This window comes from Xiphias gladius, chromosome 12 (genome assembly GCF_016859285.1).
Source record: "Xiphias gladius isolate SHS-SW01 ecotype Sanya breed wild chromosome 12, ASM1685928v1, whole genome shotgun sequence".
NCBI classification, from domain to species: domain Eukaryota; kingdom Metazoa; phylum Chordata; class Actinopteri; order Istiophoriformes; family Xiphiidae; genus Xiphias; species Xiphias gladius.
The window spans coordinates 19,033,536-19,059,167 of NC_053411.1; the positions used below are offsets into that span (position 1 = coordinate 19,033,536).

Below are 25,632 nucleotides of genomic sequence, written 5' to 3' on the forward strand. Positions count from 1 at the left end.
TCTTCCCACTATACAATGTTATGTTTATCCATTTTGTTTACTCCAGTTTCACTGTTTTATTTAGTACTTTCGTCTGTTTTGTTGTAACTTTGCCATTTTTCCTTGTCACTTGGATGATGGCAACCTCTTCCTCCATAGTGTTTGATCCGTTGAACTTTCCCTTTTTGTTTGACCCTTTGAATTCGATTTTCAACACTCCTATGTCCCTGCTGAGATGATTATGCTGTACACGGTATAAAGTGACAATGCCTGAGAGAGATCTTCTCAGCCTCTCTCAATGTGCTCACATTCTGACAGAATCAGCAGCATTTGGAGCCATATTTCGTTCTTTGTTTTTCCTAATCTTCAAAATCAATCTGAAGACCGAGGTGCACGTAGGACAGAAAATTGGAGTTCACAGAAGACTAGCCGGACTGCTGAGTGTATTTGGAAGGGAATGCAAAGAGCACAAGACCACTCTCAAATATATAAAGGGATGTGCCCTAAGAATTGCAGAACGGGAATGGGGTGAAGATACAGATGAAAGTTTCGAGTTGTTGATGAACTGAGGACTGGACGGATGCCGAGACTCCCAACAGGCTCTCCACCCCGGAGGAATGGATGCACTTGACTGCTCCACAACACACCAGTGAAGTATTTGAAAACACCAGATACGACATTCGGGGAAAACAAAGCCTTTGTGAGAGAAAGTGGGCAGACAGAAGAAGTAAATGGGTGGCAACCAAAGGTCATGTTGAAGGTTCTGATTCCTCAGGGGTTGCAACCAAGATGGAGTGAGCCTTTTGATGCCTTACTAACTACACCATACTCAGTGTAGCCTAATTGAACTTAGATTCAGGATCTAGGTAGAATCAAATTTCATAAGACCAACCAACTTGTAATCTCTTAAATATAAGGCCCCTGCAGTATTTGAATTGGCAGTTGGTGCTCACCAGGTGATAACATTGGATGAGTCTCAAGAAAACTTTCTTGCTTTCTTGCATTGTTTCTGACCAGTCTCGGATGGACGGACAAGGTGAGGTATGGGAATAGTAGCCAGTGCCCTTAGTGGCAGGCCTCAATGTGTCTGTACCCACAGGTGAAATCTGAATAGCAAACTCTTGTATTTCATGTGAAAAAACTGTGTTGTACTATTGACATCTGGGTTATTCTTTGGCCCAGAATGACCAAGGGAGTGGGTGAGGAAATTTTTTCCCGTACTGTTTGGGAAGCCCCGACATAAAAATCCCTTCTGTAGCAAAATGGTTAACCATCGGACTCACACAGTTGTTCAATTCTGAGAATTCAGTCCGGTTTTGTCAAAGTAGATCAGAAACCAATTGACACCACTTTCTGCGTAAGCTTCCTAATACAAACTAATATTTGAGCTAAAAAAGTTGGCCTTTATCAGAGCCCATCAAGGAAGTCTTTGTTTCTTGCACGCTTACAAGTTCTAAAACACAAGTGATTTGATTTTTCTTCCTGTGCTTGGAAAGTTGACTTCTTTTTAATCTGAGACAATTTTTTTTTTTTTTTTTTTTGACATTTGACCACTTCTCCATTCCTAAATGACTCTTATCAACAATCAGTACAAAAAAGCATATACTTGTCAGTCTCGGCATCTGATGTCCTACCAATGGATAGGCCCCAACTAAGTGGGCACAAATTTAGTGTACGACGGTACAATAGGAATGTCTAAACACAAGGGCTTGAGTTTCTGCAGAATTTGGTGTTTCCATTCAAAGAACTCAGAGGCACTGTTAGAAGATTTGATAAATTACAAGAAAACATCTTATTGTACTTTCTGGTTGAATACTTGCAGGACGCACAAGCCATATGGTAGGTTCAGCAGTTTCCCGTGACCCAGAAGTTGTCTCATGGATACCTGTGAATAAAACGAAGGCCAAGCTACACCAAGCCCACGTTGATGATCTCTTCAGGTACTGTATGTTATCCACTACTGTTTAATCTTTGCTTTATACTTATGCTAATTGTTTTTCTTTGTTTTAGATGTCCAACCTTAAGGAAGTTTGGGATGTCGTGGCCTTACCTAAGCTCACCAAGGACAGCACACCGCCTTGACCTTCTGACCTCACCTCTGAATGACTGCTATGTGCAGCCACTCTGCAAACTACAGGACTTGGCCAACCGCTCTGCCCCCTGTTTAACCACAGCGGGTGAAGTCCAAGTAGTGCTGGGTTTGGGGTTAACAAAATTTCCATTGTCCCTGAGCCTACTTCATCCAGGAGCCTTAAGAGGGATTTCCTCTGAAACGCAAACTATGACCATTAATGTACGCTTAAACAAGATGCATGTTCTGTGAACACAAGTTGTACGAGCTTTCCTTGAACTATGTACCACCTAAACAGGACACCCGTCTCGGGAAAGCGCAAACAAACATAATTGGGGGGGGGGGGGGGGATTTTGGATGTATTTTAGCTGTTGTCATTCTCAATGGGTATTCAGCCCATAGATTATGTATTATGAATGTATTTAAAATCTGATCTCATGATCTCGTGTTCGGTATCAAGTAAAATCATTGTTTATTTCCTGAGTTGGTTGTTTTGCCTGGTTCATTTTTCCATCATCAAAGTTGAATGAAGAGCTGGTCAGTCATGCTGACAGATTTACTTTTCATTTACATTTTTCTCATTTTGATGAGTCGGCTCCCTACTTGACATGGAGAACTTACAGCTATGGCAGCTGCTGGAGCCACAATACCCAATAAGCATCCCAGAATTCTTAAAGGTTGAATCAGTATATTCTATCAAAACAATTAGACAAATTCCTTTTCCATAGACAGACTTTGAAACCTTATGCATTATAGCAGAGCACCGCTTTTACTGTAAATATACAGCTGCCTTTCTCAGTGCAGCCATGCTTAATTTAATCAGACAAAAACACAAATAGATAGGTCTTGGTAATGAGAGGTCTACTGATGGACAAACGACATTGTAGGGCTTATATGTATTATGTGAACTTCACAGGTCAGTCTCAGTTTTTAAGTGGTCCACCTCAGCAAATAGTGGCAAGACTCGGTGGTGGTGTCGTTTTTGCCACGCTGCTTGGCACCATCTGGGAATACTTCTGCCATGAATCCAGAGGGGACATGACCTGACCTGGACTCCAGCTTGGTCCACGTGTGTCATGATGGCATTTTGGATCATCAGAATCCGTCATACAAGGGAAGAACATCAGTGTCCACTGACAAAATGAAGTGTGGCAACCTTTTTGCTGAAACTTTCCAAAGTCAAACTGAGGGAAAATACAGATGCCTCATTCCATCCCACAATAAAACCCATCTTGTCCAGCTTGTTGTAAGTGGATATACAATGTGTTAAAAGTCAATGGCCTTTTTGATATGCACAGTAGTTTTGTAGTAGTTGCACAAACATCGACAAGCTGCTGAAGTTTCCAGGCATCATGAGGAAATAGTATGTAGGTGATTATCTGTAATGTGGTCTCATGTATGAAAGATTTTGCTCAGCTGTTCTTTGCTAAATAGTCCTCTGCTGTAACTATTTTTGACTCATTTCATTACCTACTAGTGCTCAATTGTAAAATTAAATCACACTGAAACAAAACTGGGGTCATTTAAGTTTTATTCGTTTGAACAGGGCTGAATTAACCCACCACAGGGGGGCCCTGGGATAAGAATGAGCTGTGGGCCCCTAGGTACCCCCCCTCATTCTCTGTGTACTACTATTATGTGTTTGTGGTAGCTTTATCAAACAGAATTTTATTTTGGGAAATGCACAACATAAGGCCTTTAGTGAAGATTTTAGCTCCATGGCCCTCTACAAGATGGGGCCTCAAGATCAGGTAAGAATGCAGGTGCTCTTGAGGCCCCTACAATTTATCTTAAATGACTGTTTTAGTGGTGCTCATTGGATTAACAAAATCATTGGTAATTTAATTAGTTGCCACACATTTAACGTGGAGGCCTCGGGCCCTGAGGCAGCTGATGTCGGCGTGGCCCAGTCTGGTCTTCCTCTTCACCGGGTCGATGTCTCGGGAGACATCTGCTTCATTGTCCTTGTTCTCTGCCTTGTGTTCATATGCAAATGCTGTCTACAAAACAATTCATCATCTTTCAGAATTTTTTTTTATTTGCTTTTGCACAAATTATCATCAACGCCACGAGTCAATTAGTCATAGAAAAATGTCCTCCCTTTTTAAATGGTTAATGTCTCATTATGGATCCAGAGAAGTAGGTAAATAAACTCATATATTATTGCAGTTTCAACTGGTTACAGTAGAGCTGATAATTTCACGTTCACTGCTGGTCCACATGAAAAACGTACAGGAGATGCTGTAGAATCTGCTACATGTTGAAAAACATACCTCATAAGGCTGTTGGACAACAGCGGGGATCCAATCAGGTAATGTGATATGGAGATAATCTTTTTTTCCTGATTGAGTGTTTAAAGATAAAGTAACCACATAGCAATGTTTTTGGTTAATCCAGTGGATTAGATCTTGACTGGTTCACCACTGGTCATGGTTAGGAACTGATTATTACAGTCATTTGATGTGTATGTGTTTTTAACAACTGTGCAAAACTTCAAAAGATTCTTGATCTGCACTATGAGTGTTGAACAACAACCTGTTCTCCTTAAGAATTGGATGATCCTGCATTCAGTGCCAACCGTGTATGGCTACATTGGTAAGTAAATGGCTTAAAATTTCCCTCTAAAACTTGGTGAAGGAAAAGTCGAATTTCTCCGAAAAACAAGACACGTAACTTTAAACCGGAGGAGACGGAGTCAGTTCATTTCTACATCTGTCGACGTCTCAGATGACTGATCGGTGTGACGGGCACTGCTGGAAAATGATATATATATACATGGTGAATTTTGTAAAATGGATGGGGAAAAAAAACTCGTCTGTTGATTGTTCCATTTACCGATGTAGTTTTAGCCTCAGCCGGGCTCTGGGGATGGAAAACAGCCAGTATCCAGTTCATTACGAGCACCCAGCTAACACTAATGTGGTGTAATCTAACAGTCCTGTAATAAATCCTCCCCCCATCAAGGTTATAACGCTCAAGTAGAAAGCTGTTCTCTTTGCATCTTCCAGCAACAAGCTCAGATCTGGGACAGCAAACGTCAGAGAGTAAAGACTGGAGCGCTACTGCGTCTCCATCAGAGTCAAAGAGGACAAAGGCAGAAAGGCAAGACCATGTTCACCAGGCTGTGACAACTCGTGATTTTTCTTTTGCTTTGACAAAACATTGAATACAGGGTAAAAGAAGGGAACGTGAACAGAACTTTACACAAAAAAACAAAACAAAGAATTAGTCCAGTGCCAGGGAAGACCATTCAAAGGGGGGGGCGGACAGTAGACTGGAAGACCAGCACCCACAGTAGATACTGGACAGATGAAAACAACCATCAGAAGGCAGCTGCAAAAGGAAGGAAACATCTCAGAGGGCAAATTTTACAGTATTTCAAAAGCAAACACTAGAACGTTCATCTTAAAAATGATGCTCGGTGATGACGTCAGCAATGACATCTTCATACTGTCCGTCCAATCCCTCATTATCCTCGCTGGGTGGGGGTGTTGTCATGGAAACAGGCGGGGCCCTCTCTGCAGAGTTAAGTAATAATTTTATAAATGATCAGATGTCATTTAGAATCAACCAGAAGAAAAAGTTTACTGTGTTTTTTATTTGATTTGATTTGATTGATTCAACAAGGTCGAAGTTTTTTGGTCCAGACTGAAACGTCTCAACAACTGATGGATGGACTATGATGAAATGTGGTTCAGACGTTAATGTTTCCCGCAGGATGAACCTTAATAACTCTGCCGATCCTCTGACTTCTCATCTAGCGCCATCATCAGGTCTACATTAGAATGCGTCTGATACTTTGGTTAATGACTAAAATACCTCCCTGCTGTGGAGGCAGCTCTTCCCTTAGATACTGGAGGGTCAGTGAATGATTCAGATTCGTTACCTCTTGGAATTTGTAGGCATTTAAACAACAGGAGGAGAGTGGAGATGAAGTATGGAGAGCACACCACGATGTAGCGGATCGTTTTCAGCATCGGCAGGGTTGGTTCAGAGGCTGGAGCTGCGCTGTGGGTGTCTAGAAAAAGAAAGGCACCAGGTCTGGTAATGTCTAAAACGTACATTTACATCCACGCTAGAAACAGTCAGCAACATTTGGCTCCATAGAAAAAAGGAAAAGTCTGTTTTTTTTGACTGTGAGATGAGGTCAGCAGATACACCCGTCGCCTTCACTGTAATGTGTATTTTAAATAAAAGCAAATCGAATGTCCTACACCACACAGCCTCCGTTTGTTTTCATACACCCCCATAAGGAGCCGCTTTTAAAAACACAAAGCTTCACTTTGCCTTCAGACAAACGTACGAGGCAACAACAAATGTTGGATTTCCACTCACAGAAAATACGGAAACGCCACCAGTTTTATAGGTTAACATGGCCAGCAGCGATCAAGGAAATGACAGGGTGTTTGTTTTTAACAAATAACGACCACAGCAAACGAAGCTAAATACATCACTGAGTGCATAAATTTGGTTTCACAAGCGTCCTTGTTTTTAACAGTACCACCGGGTTTGGTTGTAGTGCTTCAATCTATTTCAGTTACTAAGGAAGGCGATTGGAGAACTTACATTTATGTATGTTTATCGATAGAGAACTCTATGGTTTTACTCATTATTCTTTTGTTAAAATCAAACAGTAATGTTCAAAAGAAATGAACTCGTCCAAACTTGTCAGAATCGGCAAAAAAAAATGACTTAAATGATTATCATAGTAATTACTGAGTAATTTACTGTCGACCGACTAATTGATCTTAAAATAAAGAAAAATAACATTTGACATTTTTGTTGAATTTTCACTTAAAATTTGGAAAGGAAACCTGCCGACAGTCACATTGACACCAGACCTCACCTCTGACAAACAGCCAGCTGGACGGAGACTCTCCACGGCTGCCGATGTGACACTTGTAGAGGCCTTCGTCAGACCGGGAAACATGGCGGAGGGTCATGTGACCTGCAGTCTCGGTCCCGATGAGGGAGCCATCTTTATAGAAAGCGGCCGAGAGGGTGGAGGGAGCGGTCCTTGCTTTACAGTGCAGAGTCACATCACGTCCCTCCATCACGGGGAGGACAGGACTCTGCAGGATCACGTCTCGATCTGGACGTGGAGACAAATGCATTAGTACGTGCAGCTAGTGAATCCGATTGAGGGCTGATGAATGTTACTCCTTTTTTAGGTTGCATTTATGCCCTAAGATGAAAAAAAACACACGGATACAGGCTTTTTCAGAGGGGAATTTACATGCGCTTGCTGACTCTGTAAATGTCTCGAAGATGATTAAATATACAAACTAGAAGTTACTATGAACTTAGGAAGGACTTTTCGTTGTCATTTAGAAAAGGATTTATGAGTGGCTGCTGCAACCTAGTCCTGGATAAAGAGCTGCAGGTTCATGCAGCTGTGTCAAGTGAACACTGGGCGAATTGTCACACACGGACATATAAAGTTGGCGTCTTGGTCACAGACGCGCTATGAAGTCCTACAGGACCAGAGAGTTCCCGTCCTGCCAGGCTGCTGCCAGCATCGGAGCGGCCAAGGGAAACGAGGTGCGCCGGCCTGCCTCGCGCTGCCCTCCATTTCCGTTAGTTCTGTGGCTCCTGAATGGCTCTGTGGAACCCCAACAATACCAAAACAGTGGAGCTTTGCACAATGACCAGGAGCAAGTCACTGTGCTGACTGATTTGGGTCGGATGGGTGTCGGTCTGTTGGAAGTTACAGTGTGTAAGATAAAACGATCTGGAAATATAACAATCTACACTTAGAAATACTGCTGAAATAACAAAAAAACTGTTTATTGTTCATTTGTTCTTTAACGGTTACAACACTATGATTTCAATATATGGCTTAATCTGTGTTAACCACGTTCCAGCTCGCCAAAGAAAAACCCGTCCATTGTCATACATTTTCAGGACTATAAAAGTTTAACCAAAAAGCTGAGACTCTTTCTTAACTATTCTCTTGTTCTAAATCAGTTTGGTTCCTCGATTGCTCCTACCGTACACAGTGATGTTGACAGAGTTGCTCCGCTGCCTGGCAGGCGACTCGCACCAGTAAACGGCGCTGTCAGGCTGCTTGGCTGTTCGGAGGACGCAGCCAAAGGAAGTAGGAGTCCCCCATGCCTCGCCGCAGCCGGACAGCTCGCCTCTAAAAGTTGTGAACCTTTTGATGCGCCAACCGTGAAAGCTGCTGTTGTCACCGCAGTTCAGAGACAGATTATCGTATTCAATCAGCTGAGACGAGTCAGGAGACACCGTGAGAGACGCCGGGTCGGAATCGTCTGTGGAGAGACAGACTCTCCTTGAGTTCTGAAGCCGGAGGCAAAGTGTGTTCAGCTTCGGTTCCTCTAACGTCCATTAGATCAGTTTATTGGACCACAATACCCATTCAAAGAACATTTTTTGGAATGGCAACCCAAACCACCCGACCCCCAGTATAACATGCATATATGTCCACAGATAATTACTAGTTTTAATGACTTAAGATTTAATATAGGCCCGTTCTCAATCACTCAGATAATAAAAAGCCAACAGGTGCTCTGCGGATTAGAAGATAAATATGTAACTAGAAATAAGCTGAGTACAATTAAATACACCAATATGTTAAATGTATTTCTTTTACTTTGGTCAAAATGATATTGAGCTTATATTTGAGGTGTACAAGGACAGACAAAGCAAAAAGGTACTTTAGTGCGAAAAATGATGGATATCGCTTTCACAAGCAGGCAAAACCTGAGTGTTTGGTATGATTTTAGTTTTGGCCTGTGGGCTCAGATCCAGTCGGCTCAGACCATCGCGTCTCTGGCCATCATTATTTTTCTGAGTTTTAATATTGAGATTCAATATTTGTTGCCCTTTTCTTCTCTTCTGATATCTTTGAAAAAACAGTTAATATAATGTTTTTGAATGCACTTTATTAAAAATGCACATTTCATGAAGAACGCTATGAAAAATCTTGCCGCACCCTTTGCCCGCTCTCAAGACATCCCACTTTTGGGAACCGCTGCACTGGATCAAAGTTCAGCTCTTTTTTTTTAATTTTACTACTTCTAGTACTTCTTTACCTGTCATCAGCAGCCAGCTGGTTGGGGACTCCCCAAGGCCTCTGATCCGACATTTGTAGGCACCTTCGTTAGACTTGGAAAAATTGTGTATGGTCACGTGACCTGGACGCTCAGACCAAATCAAGATGTCGTTTTTATAGAAGTCAGCTGGGAGGTCGGAGGATGTCTTTGCTGTACAGCGCAGAGTGACGTCACCTCGCTCCATCACAGGGAGGACGGGACTCTGCAGGATCACTGGTTTATCTGGAGAAAGATGGGAGACGCTTTCACGCCTACAACTAGGGAGTTTGATCAGTGGCTGCAGAATGAGAGAGGAAAAATGTAATCGGAACAACGAAACCAGGAAAATGACAGAGGCTTCTTTGAAGGAAATGTACATGTGCTGTCTCTTGATTGCGCAGAAGGTTGTGGTCTATAGGGAGCTGTTGCACCGTCAAGGCGTCAGTATGCCTCAAACGAAGTTCTGGTTAGATCGTCAAATATCATCGGAAATCCCTCCGTTCACAGCTTTCCAATGTTGGAACTTGGTGGGCTGCATCTGAAGATTTCTGTAACTTACCGTAACTTTAACACAACGTCTTAATGCAGTAATGGTCCAGGTGAGAGAGAAAGTGAAAGCAGGCGGGGTTTTGAACTTCCCCTCCGCTCATTTTTCTTTCTACACACATCTGACTCTGTCATTTTTCATGTGAACGACCGAGTGCAACACTGTGAATGTCTGAAGGGAGATTGTGTCTGAAGAACCAGACTTATGGACGCAAATCGTCTACAATCCGCAGAGACAAACTGAGAAAACATGCCTGCTCTGCGGTGGAGAGCACAGGTAGCTGTGCTAATGCTAATGCCAATGTTAGGTGAGCAGAGAGCGGTTCAGACTTTGAGAACCGGATTTACTGACGAGAGTCGATCTGTTGTATTGCCGCAGAGCAGAGTCACACGGACGCTGTGGTTGTCAACAAGTAAACAGCTGTTACCGTGGTAACTGTACAAAACAAATGGTTAAAAGACGTGAAAAGTAAAAATGCACGACAAAAACGTCTAATAAACATTTTCATCAAATGAATAAATCGAGTTCAGGTGCCAGAATTAAAACTGGACTCTAGGTGGTTGCTATTTAAAAAATATGTATTCATTGTATTTACTTGGGTGTATTATTTTATTGCAGTAGCTGTGTGAAAACAAAAATCCCCACTCGTCTTAAAACCCAGCGATTCGCTTCTGTTTGTTTTCTTTTGTATTGAAATAATCAGCAGTGACAAAGACCCATCAGGAGAGAGATGAGTCACACTCGTATCAAATCTGTGGTTAGAGTAGTTGCATGAACTGGTCCTGAAACAGGAAGAACAAGAGAAGTGTGTGTGCGGTCTCGTCTAGCGGGCAAACTGAAGTGAGGCTTTGTGAGTCTTACCAGTGACGGTGATGTTGACGGCGTAGCTGCTGTGTCTGTGTTTTGACTCACACCAGTACACCCCACTGGTAGACAGCTTGACCGTCTTCATGTCGCAGGTAGAGGAAGTCCGGTTGCCCCAGCCCGACCCACACTGGGACAGCTCCAAGCTGGGAACACATCACCCCAGTTTATCAGTCATTTACACATGTGGAAGGAGGCGGTGTGTCTCGATGTTAAACATGTCAGTGGCTTTTTGATTTAACCTATAGAGTCACCTCGTTGATCCACTTTGGCACTTTTTAAATTTTACTGTGATGTTCTTTGTTCAGTGGATTTTGGTGAAACGTCTGAGAATCAAGCACCTGACCTTCATCCTGTCTCCTAGTAATTATGTTTCTCTACAACTAATTTGAGACAGCAAATGAAAATAATAGGAAACGCTGTCCAGATTACGTTTCAACATAATGAGGAAATGTTCATTTATTTATTTGACAAGTCACAAATACGTTGATCCTGGCCGTATCAGTCAAATGTTCACAGACAACGTGTTTGTTCTGCAGCACAACATCCACCTGTAGTGACTCGTCTAGGCTCTCGCAGCGCCTGGTCTGGTTTAATACAGAAAAAGTTCACAGCGGCATCAGACACAACCTGTTTATTTACACTGAACCCGAACCTCCATCTTTCCCGAACCTCTAGCAAAGAGCTGCTGTTGCCTGAACCACAGACGGGACTCTGGATGTGGTCCTGATCTCTGTACGTCCTACATTCACCCCAACCACTGCTCAGTGACACCAGTGCAGTTTATAAATGTAGTCCTTCATTCACTCAACAAAAAAGCAATTGGGGGTCTTCTACATCTTCAAAACCTCCAATTTATAAAAAATGTTTATGCTGGTATCCCAGCGTTAGTGGACAAATGAGAACCAGAATCAAAACCATTGGTTGTTGTTCAGTGTCTCCAGCCCGATGTCCTAAGAATTAAGTCCACATTGGACAATTCTTCACCTCCTGATTAAGTCCAATACCAGCGTTAAGTGCCAACTCAGGAAGCAGCGTGTCCTCTGTACAAAGTTAGTGTTTCGTGCGGGAGACCGGAGTTCTCATCCCCTCACAGAGCCGCATTGACTGTAAACATAATTTTCCTCGACCTTACCCAGAGTCAACACGTGCAGATACTGTGGAAAGCTAGACCTTTTCAAACTCGTCGTTGAACTTAAATTAGGGTTTTGCGCATTTGCTCAATATCGACGTTCTTGTCCGGCCACTCTTGATCTCAGTTGAGTGCCGAGAACCCACCAGCGAGCGGGGTTTAAAACCGGAGCGCGCCAAGCGACAGTAACCCCGTAAAACACAAAATGTGTGTTGTCCCTGCTGCTGTCCCCCATAAAATCCAGGGCAGGATCAGAGCTGCCAGCAGCCTTCTCATTTCTTTTAGATTTTATCAGCTGCATCCACATTTATTCTGGCAGGCAGCCGATCAGCTTAATTTACCGGCAACTTGGATTTACATTTCTGTCACTTTAATCAGGGTCAGCTTGTTCTGTCAGACCTTGCAATACAATGTTACCTAACGTTGGCTCAGCGGCCAAAGGGGAGACTGAGGCCCCGTTTCCACTTGTCATTTCAAGTCTCTTGTACCCAGATAAAATGCAGATGAGATTTCAGTCTTTCTCTTACACTTTTACAGATCTGCGTCTCTGTTGGTCTTTGTTTCCTCGGCCACATGTAAATCTCAGGGTAGGTGACAACAGTAACAACCAACCATAATCTAACGATTCATTTGTACGAACTACGAGCGAGACAGACGTTTTATCGTCACCCATACAGATGCTTTCAAACTTCTTCAACATCTGGCCAGAATGAGTCTCAATCCTCCTCCGGCTGTGGTTTGAACAATCAGATCAGATATTAATAATTCCTCTTTCAAATGTAATGATTAGAGTAGAGAGCGTCATATCCTGTGGTACATTTTCATCCACCTGTTTCTATGGACATTTGCACATAAAAAAACCTGAGACAAAATATTGCAAAAATGTTTTTACGCTTGTCTGAGTTGGAGAAGTTGGCGTATCGATAAAAAGCCAATTCAACACAGCACAATGGAAACAGACGTAGCGACCAAACGCTGACGTAGATGAAGCACGAAGAGAGGAGCCGTGAGGAGGCTGGAACCTTCCTCACATTAACATGAAACCAGCAGAAACATCAGATTCCATCATGTTCTCCATCGTCTGAGCTCTGACTGCAGCTCTTCTAACGACCTCGTCTCGTTGCATCCTCTTCTTCTAATATTCACATGGAAGCGACATTCATTCATAATTTTCTTTTTTTTTTTGCGGATTGTCTGGAAGTTCAGTGAAAACTTGCGACTCGAGCTCCTGTATTGTGAACAGTTTATTTGGTTTTATAGATTAGGATGAATTATCATTCATCACTCGCTTTGTAATTTTTCAAACGTTCCCTCCTCCTAACTGCATGAACGTCAGAGAGCAATAAAGGAGACTAAATGTTGCCCGTGAAGAATTATGAATGTGCACCGAGTTGGTTTCTATGAAGCTTAAACCAAGAGCCTCCTGGAAGGAAGCACACAGACCTAAAAACCGATGGATGATTCGGACAATGATGGTCAGGAATGGAAAGTTTATTGGATTTGTTGATGCAGTAAAAGTGCTGTGGTGTTTTTGGTGTTTTGGTTGTAAACTGACCCTTTTGTTGTGACTCTCCACACCGTCCATTCGCCGGTGCCGCGGTGCTCACAGCTCACGGAGACCTGCTCGTACTCGAAATACTGAGACCTGTTGGGAGCGACCGTCACAGAGGCTGAGAGAGGAAGAGAGAAATAGGCCATTGTTGCTTGGTTAATCCCTTCATTAACCGTTTTATGATGTTTGTCCAGGTCCAGGTCGTTTTTCATGATTAACTGACGATATGATTAGGAATTATTCTTAAAAGCAGCTCGGGAGCACAGACAGTACTGTGATGAAAATATCAGTAAATCCAAGCACTTGGTAAATAACTCTAGGTCTTACCATCCTTGCTGGTTTTTGTTGATGTGGTGAAACAGCTGTTAATTCTATGTGATATTGAAAGTGTCTTTAAAAGTCATAGATTTACTCGGTTAAACCCTTCTCAGCTTCTCTAGGGCATCACTGCATTACTTCAGGCCTTCTAAAAAAAAAAAAATCTCACTGTAGAAACATGAGTCGAACTTTGAACAGGTCCCGAGATTTAGACCCACGTGGATGTAAAACAGCTTTGTGATGACGCCGTTCTGAAGTGTATGAGGAGAGCAATGTAAAAAAACCTAGTTATTGTAGTTTGTAGTCATTCTAGCGGCAGGGCTCTGAGTCGGTCCACCACTTTGGTCCAGACTGTGACGACGCTGGTGATCCTCCGAGCTTTTGTCCAGCGCCGACATCAGGTCGACATTTTGATTCAAACTAATGACATCAACCAATCGATCGAATGTTTGATATGTGGAACGTTTAAAAGAAGAATGTGTGGTGAGAGAGTTTGTGCAGAGTTTTTTTTTTTTGTGTGGTTTGAACAGTCGTCTGTGTCAAAGGCTAATTTACAAACCTTTGTCTGATCGATCTTATCGTTCTTCTTTTCTCTTTATTCCGCTGTTCATTTTTGTCTTCATTGATCCGGCCTGTCTGTTTTGACGTGAGAGCTATAAATGAATCGATCGCCTTTCTGACGTTAATTACCGACGACAGAGACCTCGCTGCTGATGATGGTTTGCGCCACGGCCGTGTGTAACGACCCTGCTCCGGCTCAGTAGAGCCTCACTGATGCGAACCGGATTCGATCCAGCCGCCCCCAGCGCTCAGTGGGCGGTGGGGGTGGCTGGGGACCTTTGCTGCATCTCTCTCGCACGTTTCCTGTCATAAATAAGTAGCGGATGAATGTCATTCGTGTTACACTGGTTATCTGCACAAGTCCCGCAAATTAACGACGAAGTACGTTCTAAGTCCGTAGATTTTTACATCCACAGCAAAGTCCCAACACATGAACTAATGATTACAATCTCCACTTCTAAAAGGAACTCGTTCCGAAGCAGTCACGCTCATACATGAGGCGGGAAACTCACCGCGGCCGAGGGCAGACGTCTGGCAGATCAGCATCACTGACACAGTCACTGTGAAAACAGAGCGCGCACATTCACGCTGTCTGAATCACACACACGAATGGTTGTTCATAATAGAACTTCACAATTTAACAATTCAGCACATTTTTGACCCGATTCCCTTGGAAGAATCTACCGCCTTTAAATTAAAACACATCTCTATTCATGTTGTTATTTATCATTATAATATTATTAACTGTGGGTTTGACTTGGACTGCAGTGTTTCTGATGATAATTGTGATTCTTAATGAGTTGCAGAAGTTTTCTCTACTTACAGAGGAAAAGCAGAGTTGCCTTCATGGTGTCTGCAGGTTGAGGTTTCACACTGACCGTCTTGAGGCAAGAACATGCTGTTAAACCACAGGGAGGGGGAGGGGGGGTCATGTGAGTACAGCAAACAGTAGAGTAGAAAAACAGATTCTTCGTTTGCCTTAGTTGTAGTTTTCATTGATTAACACACATTTTATGCATGTTTTCATCTTGTGTCATGCTCTTGGATGTTTGCTGTTATCGGATGGTGTGAATCTGAGCAGAGACGCGAAGGTAAAAAGACCGAGCTCACATCCTGTTTTGTCTTGTCGCGTTTCAGTACCTCAAACTCGAAGCTTTACAGAAGCTGCTTCATGCAGCTGCGTTTGCTCTCCTGAAAGTCTTTTTCTGTCTAAGTTTAAATTCTCACGTTCATGGATGTGCTCTCACTCTTCAGCACTTTCCAAAGCCCATGTTAGTCACTGACCCCTTCTTTCAATGGAATAGCTCCCTCACACTGCAACAAGAAGACTCCGGGAAGCAACACGGATCTTTTCGGAGCTTGGTATCTGCACTAGTACGTACGGCTTCCGGGAAATGGTCACAGCCTCGCACTGCGAGTCCAACACCGACGTAAAACTCTCGCCTTGTCGGCTTTTACGTGTCACCAAACTAACTGCCAGAGCCCGAGAAGGAAGCGTTACAGCCGTTTTTAAAAACAGGGTTACGAACGCGCTTGGGTACTGAGTGGCAAAGTTTAGCTTTCAGCAGTGCAGGTGGTGACTGACACGTCGCCAGTCATCGCTGCAGACCAGCCGACTCGACTGCTGCCGTTCCTCGCTCTCCTCGACCAGCGCCAGGACGTTTGAATGAGCTGTTGCCCCGGTCTACCCGGGTCTGGACCTTTCAAGCCACAGAGTTCAGCGCACGCTGACACGATATGGAGTGAAAGTGAAGCACTACGTTTCATTATCCTCCAAAAATATGGAGCTGTAGGCTGCATAAAGCTGATTAGTAAGAAGCTAGGGTTTTTATAGGTTAACTTAGCTGTGATAATTGCGTTGATGCTACGTGTGTATTACTTTTAGAGCCAATAAGCGTATCTAGGCTGTATTATGACAGCAGCAGAAGTAAGAGACAACCTGAAGATAATAAGTATTTAAATAAAAATTCAGGCAGGCAGCAGGAGTGACGTCTGCTGAAGCTCCCGAGCGGTCGCCTCAGTAATTCTCATCGTGTACAACAAGTGTGAAGTGCAACGAGTCCGAGAGGTCTGGTCCAGTCGGCCCAGGTTGAGCCGACTCAGGTCGGGTGTCACACAATGAGCACTGAACACTAAACACAGGTGAGTTGTATTTGTTTTTGTTTAAGAACCTAATTTAAATTCATCAGAATGGTGCCAATAATTGTGTCAAGTGGACTTTTGATGTCGCTGTTTCTTACGTCACTATATGAGTCTCTTTTCGTTGTTCAGCAACTTGGATATTTTATTAAGTATTTTGAATTTATTTCTTCAGATATTCTAAATTCAGGGGAGCCCATAACTTCAACCAGGCGTGTAGACGGCTGGGAGCTAGTTAGGTGACGTGTTAAGCTACTGTCAGCAACATCACACCCAGGCCACGATCCGTCCTGTAGTGTGTTTTAGATCTGAACACACGTGACCTTTTTGAATTTGTTTTTATTTGTTTGTATAGAAACTAAATAGGTTGTATCTGATTCATTTTGACAGGGTTTCCTAATGTTTGAGGCTATTGTTTATTTAAAGCTATCTAGCTTTTGATTTTTTGGAGTCAGTTATTTAAAAAGCGGATTAGTCACAGGTGAACATGCCAAAACTTAGGTTAGATTTAGCGTCAGGTGTCGGGGTTCCTCACTACTGTCGTGTTTGGTTTACTGATACCAGACCTCTGTTGTAGTTTCTTTATTTTTTTAGTTGGTTTTCTGTGGTTCCTTGAAAATAGCTACACTGTGGTGTGAGGTGCAAAGAAGAAAACTGGTGAAATTAGTAGCAGAGAAACAGGAAACACCTGTTTTGGCGATGAAAGCAGAGGCAGAATTGTATATTGTATTGTTTTCTATCGTAACTATTCAACTCCTGCGCAAGGTTGACTTACCTTTTTCAAAGACACACAGCAGCTCTCATTTGCTGTTCTTGTTTACTGCACAGTGCTGTGAAGGTGGATCTGCCCCATGTGTTTTTAGTGGAGCAAAGGTAAAGACCAAAATCTATGAGTCTGGGGGATCGTATGGTATCAGAACTTTTCTGCATAAAGTAACTGAATGTCTCGTGCATCTCCTCGTACATATGGTGGTTTTTTGCATCGTAACATTAGTGTAATGTTCGGTTGCTATGTCATATACAAATGTTTGACACCCCCCCCCCGTGAATTACATATTTTATTGATTTTTGAAGTGAAAAGAAGTAACTCAACCCCTGCAGCAAACTGTGCATTAACATTTGAAGAAAGGCTCATTACAGTAAAAAAATTAGACAGTAATTGTGGCATGTATAAATGTTTGATCACCCTACTCATCAGTACTAAGTGACTACCCCCTCCCCCTTTATGGGGATGTAATATTCTGCTGTCTTGTTGTGTAGGAGCCAGTGGCAGAGGAATCTAAATATCAGCAGATTGTGTAGGTTGAAGAGAGGTTGGTTAATTGAGGTTTGCTCAAAACGTCGCTAGATTTGTCACCAGGTGTGTGAGTCTCAAAGTTAGAAACTCAGACCTAATGGCCCCTGGAGACGTTTGTCATTTAGGCTAAAAACGAGAAGCTGCAACCTGACTGTTCGCTAATTAAAAAAAAAAAAAAAAAGAGCAAAGAAACATAAATGGTTTGGTAAGAGACTAGTTAGTGTGCTTAACGAATTCAGATGACGTGCCAACCCTCAGTGGATGACGTTTATCACAGGGTGTTGTCCCAACAAATGAATGAATAAATTAAAGTAAAATGGTGCGATGTCTTAAATGAAGAGGTCACACTGTGATTTTGACAATAAGCATTTATTGAGCTTTCACTGTAACACACGATAGAACATTTAGAAATCAGTTCATGACAAAATATGTTGGAAGTGTTGGAAATATTACCAGCTTGTTAGCCAGCTCACTACCACTGTCTGGGGGGCTGCAGGCATCACTTCTATGATATGATGATAAATCAGCGTGATTTGCTCATTTACTTGCTACTGCACACATGAGAAAATTAATTCATCAATGTCATAACTGATCTCAGAACAGCTTGACAAGCACACCCGTCTGTAGCTAGCTATAGCCAGTCACCCGCCAAAGACCCCAGGATTATCCTCAATTCACAAACGTCCAAAAACTGCAACTTGGAGCTAAATCACACTGAGGTGTCTGAAACAAGGAATTAGTCAAAGTCTGTCGTTAAAGGTGATTAAACTTCAGTCGTTAGATACTGTTCTGTTCACATTGTGCAGTAATTTAGTCCTAACATGACAAACTGCAATCATACAACCATGTTGAATTGTTGAGCGTCTTCAATCTAACATGGAAAAACCTGCCTATTCAGCTCGCCAGCTCATTAAAACAGTTTCGTACCACCTCAGTGCAATGAACACATGAAGCATTGACTTCATACTTTTAATGTGATCTGGTATTTCTTTCTTTATGAAAGAAAAATAATGACAATATTATGAGATAGTGAGTCAAAACCTTATAGCATTTCATAATTACAGTTTAAATTTTGACTTTAACATCATAAATCGGATAAAGTGGGATTTACTTTTACATGACTTTGGCATAATAAAGTCGTCATTTTTACCTTTTTATATATACTATACGCGTCACAATTTTACTATCTTGTAGCTTTCATAGTATCTCAAAGTGTTTATAAGTTTGCATCTGTTAGAAATGTTGGATGTGAGTTTTTAGTTGTAAAATCAAATGAAACAGGTAGTGATTTCTCTTCTTTTGCTATTAATCATTCTGTCATATACAGTAGAGGTAACACATCAATAGCTGAACACTTGGTTAGTGACAGTAGCTAACAAAAGCTAGCATTAGCATGTCAAAGCATAAAAGAAACATACAGTAAATACATATATATATATAAAAGTCGTTTGCGGCTACATACAGTTCATCATCTATATAAAGCTTTTTTTAAGTTTGTCCAATCAGAGGCCTCATAGCTTGCTCTCAAGGGTTGCATTGTCTTTTTCTCGACCAATCCCGTTGCTGCTTGGACTCACGGTTTCGCCCTCTGTTCCTTCTGCTGTGTTTTAGATTTTAAAAAAAAAGTCACTAACATTACCATCTATTCATGTCGTGGAGAACCAAACATGACTTCTTATTGAATCGAGGGTCAAATTGTGAAAGGATAAACAACTGACCTTTGACCTGCCGGGCCAGGAGGCGCGGTCCTGCCAATCCGATACCCAGCGCTCCAATGGGAGCTGTGGTCAGGATGGCTAACACGGCTAAGGTTAGCACATCCAATCCAAACTTTATGGAAGGGTCATCCCCAGCCTCCCTTGCCATGTCCAATGCCTTCGAGCCGATAGCAGCCTGACACACAAACAAATAAAGACACATTAGAAAGGCACTTTTACAGTCCACACATTTCTACTTAGCATAAGCACGACCCCTAGTTCCCCTAGGTCTTTCAGGAGGTTCACATAGTCACTCTGTTACATAGGAGGTTCAAGGGGTCAGGGAGAAGGTTCCTGAGATCCTTTGGGTGGTTATAGTCACTGGCGAGATTCCAATGGCCATTTTGGAGGTTCAATGTTCAATGAGGAACTTCTTAAGGTGGTACCCATGTAATCACTGAGGAGTTAGTTGTGGACAAGCGAGCATTAGAATGTCCAGAACCCTCCCTAAGGACCCTTTGGTAATTGAGGAGGTTCTAATCGTGATCATGGGTGGTTGTAGTCATTATTAAAAAGTTTGGGTAGTTACAGAGGAGGTTTTATGTGGCATTCAGCTGGTTCTAATAGTCAGTGAAGAGGTTTTAGTTGTTATTGAGGTTCTGAAGGTCATTTGGATGGTTTTTAGCATCATCTAAAAGATTTTAGTATTCATTAAGGAGGTCAGTGAGGAGGTTTTAGTGGTCCTTCTGGAGGTTAAGTTGTTACTTGGTAGGTTATTGTCATGATTGACGTGGTTATCATTGGTCCTAGAGGATATCTTGTGGGTCAATTCAGTGCTGCTTGGGATCACTGAATTTGACCCATGAGATTCCAGTGAACCTTTGTTTTTACTGAGGAGGTTCTAGTAAGTGCAGGTGAGTCTAGTGATCAGTTAGTAGGTTATAGTCAAGATTGAGGAGGTTGCAGTGGTCCTTTTGAGTGGTTAGGGATAGTCCTAGAAGAGGTTTTGTTGGGCATTTGGTGGTTATTTGGTCACTGATGAGGTTCCAGGGGTCCTGCTGCTGCTGTACACAGACCTGAACAGTGGCTTTAGGCAGCCAGGCCACAGCGATGAAGAGTTTCTCCTTCAGGTTGAATCCTCCGAAATGAACCAGCAGGAAGGTCACGAGCAGACGGATCACCAGACCAATACTGATACAGGCCATACCCAGACCTGAACACGCAGAGGCACCAACAAAGTGTGTCAAAATGGTTGTAAGGTGGTTCCACAGTATATTCAGTCTAACATTGTTTTTTGTATTGTTCTTACCCACGGTGCTGGGGCTGAGGGTTGCTATGGTGATTTCTGCTCCAATCAGACCAAACAGGAGAGGCTGGAACAAATCCCATGACAGACCCACCATGGCTGCCACTGGGGCCTGGATATAAAGATAAGCACATCTGGATTTAACAGTTAAAAGACAGGCTGACGCTTGATCCAGATTTGAGTGGTTCTGATATGTTTTACCTTGTCGGTCTTCCAGCCCAGGGCAGCCAGGAAGGCCAGCACAAGCGTAGAGAGACCACCAGCTCCGGCAAAACCAATTACATGACTGAAGAAGACCGAAAATAGGGACAGACCCAATAACATAAGAGTCCTCCTCAACACCAGGTCCTCCTGCAGGAAGACAGAGAAACAGAGTATGTTAAAAAAAAAATACATAAAATTTGAATGAAGTTCGGTGTAGATTTTATAAAACTTAAGTATAAAACAATGTCAAACCTGGTCTTTGCTGGGGAAGCAGCACAAGAACAGACCAAGGATCAGTCCGGCTATGATCCCTCCCACCACCTCCAGAAGACCTTTCAGTATGTTCATCCATGTAGAACCTGCAGGACAAACATAGTTTATAAAACAGATAGAGCAGAACAGAATAAAATAGAACAGAAAACATTCCCTGACCTTTAGAGAAGGCGATTCCCAGGCATGTGGAGAACCCTGTTATGGCCAAAATATCATCAAAACTCCCAGCAGCCATTAGCAGGGTGGGGATTCCCTGAATGTTAACAGAACAACAATACATCATTACAGGACTAGAATATGTTCTTGCCATATTAGTGGTTCTTATGATAAGTAAAGATTATCCAGTGGTCATTGGGAGATTTTTAAGGTCTTTAAGGTGGTTCTTTTGGTAACAGAGATGGCTCTTGGGTTCTTCGGGGATGGTATAGGAGTCAATTAAGGGGTTCTAGCGGTCATTGATGAGATTCTAGAGGTCCTTTGGGATGTATTAGGGGTCCTATAGAATGTTTGTTTTAGTGCTGCTTGAGTTGGTTCTAGAGGTCCTTTTGATCCATAGTTGTCATTTAGAAGATTCAAGTAGTCAAAGACGAGGTTTTAGGAGTCATTTTGTAGAGGCTCCTTTGATCATAGAGGAGGTTAAAGGGGAAGTGTACAAGGTTCTTTCTGTCAATGAAGAGCATTGGGTGGCCTTGTAGCAGCTGTTAGTGATCCTTGCAGATGCTCTATGGTTCCTATACATGGTTCTAGTGGTCATTGAGAAGGGGCTTGGGATCATTTAGGAGGTTTCTATGTCCATCAAGGAGGTCCCAGGCTTCCTTTTAGATGGTTCCTGTGATCATTGATGAGGCTCTAGAGTTCTTGTAAATATTAAGGGTGTTCTTGTAGTCACTGAGTAGGGTTGGTTAGTTGGTCTCCTAGGAGGTATTACTGGTCAATGCAGAGGTTCTATGGGTCCTGCAATTGGTGCTTGTGGTCAGTAAAGAGGTTCTAGAGGTCCTTTGGGTGGTTGTAGCTATCATTTATAAGCTGCTAAAAGTCACAGAGGATGTTTAGGGGGTTCTAGCGGTGACTGACTGAGTGGCTTATCTTTCTGGCTGTCCTCCTGCGCCCCCCAGTGGCAGACTGTAGAATCAGCTGTGATCAGTGTAATGTGTCGAGTTACGGCAGAAGGTGACGATTTACCTTCTCAACCCCGTATCCTTCTCTCTGCAGGAGCAGCATCGAAGGAACGACGACTGCTGGAGACACTGCAGCCAGGACAAAACTACACACACACAGGTACAGTTTAATCTTTCATAATCTTACAGGTATAGATAAAAATAGAACTGTGTGTGTGTGTTACCCCAGTATGAAGCCCCAGACCCAGGGCAGACCCAGCAGGAAGTGAGAAACCACAGCAATGATGCAGGCCTCCATCACACAGGGGCCGATCGCAACACGCACACACACCGCCTTCAGACGACGCAACGCCTGCGCACACACACAGATTTAAACATTTGTAAATACATCAGCACGGTCATCAAGTGTGTACGGTATGTTCTACTCTGCGTGTGTGCGCGTACCGAGGGGTCGAGGCCCAGCCCAGCTCTGGTCAGGATGATTGACAGTGCGATGTTCCTCAGAGCTGCAGACCAGTGAGTGTCGATGAAGACGGCCTCCGTTACGTAGGGAACGTTACGCAACACCAGACCTGCCAGCAGCATACCTGCATGTATACACACACACACACACACACGCTCAGAATAAATTGAGAAACAGGAGAGGGCGTTAGGATTGGTCTAAATTCAACAAAAGCAAGACTAGAGTGAATGAATGAGTCTAGACTAGATCAAGAATATAGTAGATCAGTTGGGATCAGATGATGCCAGGTTGGGTCGTACCAAGCAGTGGAGGGAAGGGGGGCAGCGTGGGCAGTTGGATCATTCCCACCAGTTTCCCTCCGAGCACGGAGCAGATGAAGAGGATGACGATGCCGAACAGGTTCCCTCCAGGTAAACACTCACTTCCCGTGATGGACCAGACGACTCCGAACAGCAGAGCGAACAGACACACTGCGCGCACACACACACACAGATTAACAGCAGGTGACTCGTTACTGATACTGACCACGTGTCGTCTTCTGTCTTTCCTACAGATAAATAGTCAGACGTTTTGATTTGAGACGTGTTTGTTACCTTTAGTGATGAGCAGGCTGATGAGTCCCTGAGGACGAGGACATCTGTCCTTAAGACTGATACAAGACGAACAGCAGGAGGACGAGTCCGACACTGCCATCTTCATCTAAACACACGGAGACACGGGTGTGTATGCATACGTTTTTAGATATGATTCTGTTGCCATAAAGCATGACCGGTGGGCTGATGTCCGTCACGAATCAGTCCAGATCGCCGTGGTAACAGCAACATAATCACTCAATCGGCAGGTATATGAACACCTGGGCAAACTCTCGCTGTCTGAGTCGAGAGACACCTCAAAAGCTATGCTATATGGCCAAAAGTAAAAGGACACCATTTTGTGTACTTTCAGTCTCAGTCTGTTCTTCTTGGTTGGGGCCTTTTAGCTCCAATTAAGGGGAAATCTTAATGCTCACGTATAGAATAATAATAATAGACAACAGTGTTCTTCCAACTTCGTGTCAAAGGTTTGTGTTTGTCTCTGATGAACGTCCATAAATCACAGTAAAAAGACGTTTCCTATAGCTGCAGAACTTCATTCAGAGTCTCCCTGTTTCTAAGTTTCCTTCAGTGTCACAGTGACCCAGTGACAGTTGTCTGAACGTCCACGGCTACGCTGAGAACAGGAGCTGGTCACAGCTGATCCAGCAGCTGTTAATGTTCCAAAATGTAAACAAATGCAAAGAAACTCAGGACTGACGATCCATTAATAAAAGCTGTTTTCACCAGTAGAGTTATTTTGACTAAACCAAGACTCAGAATGTCTCATTTCTTATGTTGCTGCAACACTGACACTCTGCAAACACACAGGTTTACACAAAAAAAACCCCAGAAGATTGGAAGCACATTCTGGCTGCAATGTTCCGCTGTCCACATACTTTTGGCTTCAATCTGTTGATCTTTGCATGCCATTGGCTGTTTATTATAAACTGGTTTATTACAGAACCAGCTGTTCACTGAGAGACCCTGAGTTTAACCCACCACAACAACAGCACGCTTCTACTTTCTATTAATAGTCGGCCTTTCCCAGAGTTCTGTGTGTGTGTGTGTGTGTGTGTGTGTGTGTGTGTGTTTGTGTTGTTGACCACTCACCTCGGCGGTGTCGTCCAGATCGTCTGTCTTCCTCTGCGGCAGGACGGTGATCTCTCTCTCCTGCTGACTGACCTGAACTTTACTCCCTCGCTTTACCACAGACGTGTGTGTGTGTGTGTGTGTGTGTGTCAATTAGTAATGAAAGAGAGAGAGGGAGAGAGACATAGACAGTGAATTAAGTGTTGCTCTTTGTCCTCCACAGCATGTCAGTGATGGAAGAAGTCCTCGGATCCTGCATCATGTTTTATAAATCTGAGCCAGTAACTTATCAGATAAATGTAGTGGTGCAGTACTTGAGTAAATGTACTTAGTTACTTTCCAGCACTGGTGTGGGCAGATGGACTGACGTATTTATTTACTGAACGTTAGATTCTCTTCTTCGTTTGCGTTCTGCTGAGAGAAAACACCGTGTTACCTGTCCTGAGCGAGCTCAGACTTTGATCCTCATCGGTCACATTTCCGGACAGATCAATAGGAAAAATGATCCTTGTGTCAATTCTCATTTGTTCTTTTCTAAAGATAAAATCTCTTAACATCACACACAGTCTTTTGTTTGCACATTCCTTCTCTTGTTTTTCCTGCACTTCTCCATTTGTTCTTCCTTTTTCCCTCCGTCTGTCGCTTAATAAACAAGATTTATTGTTTCATCACAGTAATGATTAAACAGATTAACGCTGTGTGTGTGTCTCTGTCACTAAAGTCTAATCCTATTATTATTATTTAACTTCTGATCCTTTAAAATGAAGCAGTGTCTACTTGTCATCAACAGTTGCTTCTATCTATTGATTACGTGCAGCTCAACCACTTAATCTGAGGCTTTAAGAAGTTTCTTGTTACTCAGTAGCCTGATCCATCTCACAACTTTTTAGATGTATTACGTACAAATCCAGCATTTTACTGCCATCTCTGCTCAGGAAGTTGGACCAGACCATAAACGGCTGGTTTGTGAATGGAGTTCCTGAGAGAAGCTCGGTTTCTTTGTTTACACGGGACGTCCCACCTGAAAGCTGAAACTGCTCCAAACCTTCAGATTATCACTCGACTCAACAAACGCAAGGTACCGCATTTTAATTGAGCTTTACTTTAGCGCCATCCTCTGGGCAAATCGTACTTTTTTGGTTCCCATTACAAGTAAAAGTTCAGAAGTTTTATCAGCTTCATGTAGTTAAAGTATCACAAGGAGAAGTTCTCATCTCATTCTCCTGTGACTGGTCTCTGATTCGATCAGATCATTGATCCTGAGTCACGGAGGCTTCAGCAGCGGTTCACTGCTGGAGCTGCTCCAGGTGGAGCTGCTTTTAGTTTAGTCCACTGGTTCCCAACCCGGGGGTCGGGTGAACCCACGGGAGAGGACAGAAGAAGAAACACAAA

The 25,632-nt window shown here is 43.0% G+C and overlaps 2 protein-coding genes across 3 annotated transcripts; both read right to left on the reverse strand.

The window, feature by feature from the left end:
* Positions 1-5,455: 5,455 nt before the first annotated feature.
* On the reverse strand, positions 5,456-13,346 carry LOC120797746 (Fc receptor-like protein 5). The gene is made up of 7 exons (XM_040141594.1): positions 13,204-13,346; positions 10,514-10,662; positions 9,106-9,348; positions 8,035-8,322; positions 6,897-7,136; positions 5,937-6,068; positions 5,456-5,568 (listed from the first exon to the last, which is right to left on the reverse strand). Exons 1-7 carry the CDS (start codon positions 13,344-13,346, stop codon positions 5,456-5,458), a joined length of 1,308 nt encoding a protein of 435 aa, XP_039997528.1.
* Positions 13,347-17,909: 4,563 nt separating this feature from the next.
* On the reverse strand, positions 17,910-24,317 carry LOC120797264 (sodium/hydrogen exchanger 9B2). 2 transcript variants are annotated; one of them, XM_040140788.1, is made up of 13 exons: positions 24,262-24,317; positions 23,170-23,275; positions 22,876-23,046; positions 22,558-22,700; positions 22,338-22,465; positions 22,178-22,259; positions 21,155-21,248; positions 20,975-21,081; positions 20,720-20,869; positions 20,522-20,630; positions 20,289-20,425; positions 19,234-19,408; positions 17,910-19,112 (listed from the first exon to the last, which is right to left on the reverse strand). In XM_040140788.1, the coding sequence occupies exons 2-13, from the start codon at positions 23,273-23,275 to the stop codon at positions 19,027-19,029; spliced, it is 1,488 nt and encodes a 495-aa protein (XP_039996722.1). In that variant the 5' UTR covers positions 24,262-24,317; the 3' UTR covers positions 17,910-19,026. The 2 variants fall into 2 exon arrangements, with proteins under 2 accessions (XP_039996722.1, XP_039996721.1); XM_040140787.1 differs by having other exon boundaries at positions 17,910-19,115.
* Positions 24,318-25,632: the final 1,315 nt, after the last annotated feature.

Coding starts and splice junctions, on each gene's coding strand:
- LOC120797746 (XM_040141594.1), bottom strand. CDS start 13,346: ATGGCCTATTTCTCTCTTCCTCTCTCAGCCTCTGTGACGGTCGCTCCC. Junction 9,349..10,513: donor CGTCAACATCACCGTCACTG/GTAAGACTCACA, acceptor ATCTTTCTCCAG/ATAAACCAGTGATCCTGCAG. Junction 8,323..9,105: donor CAGCTGGCTGCTGATGACAG/GTAAAGAAGTAC, acceptor GTCTCTCCACAG/ACGATTCCGACCCGGCGTCT.
- LOC120797264 (XM_040140787.1), bottom strand. CDS start 23,275: ATGAAGATGGCAGTGTCGGACTCGTCCTCCTGCTGTTCGTCTTGTATC. Junction 21,249..22,177: donor AAGGATACGGGGTTGAGAAG/GTAAATCGTCAC, acceptor GTTAACATTCAG/GGAATCCCCACCCTGCTAAT. Junction 20,426..20,521: donor CCTCAGCCCCAGCACCGTGG/GTAAGAACAATA, acceptor CTGCGTGTTCAG/GTCTGGGTATGGCCTGTATC.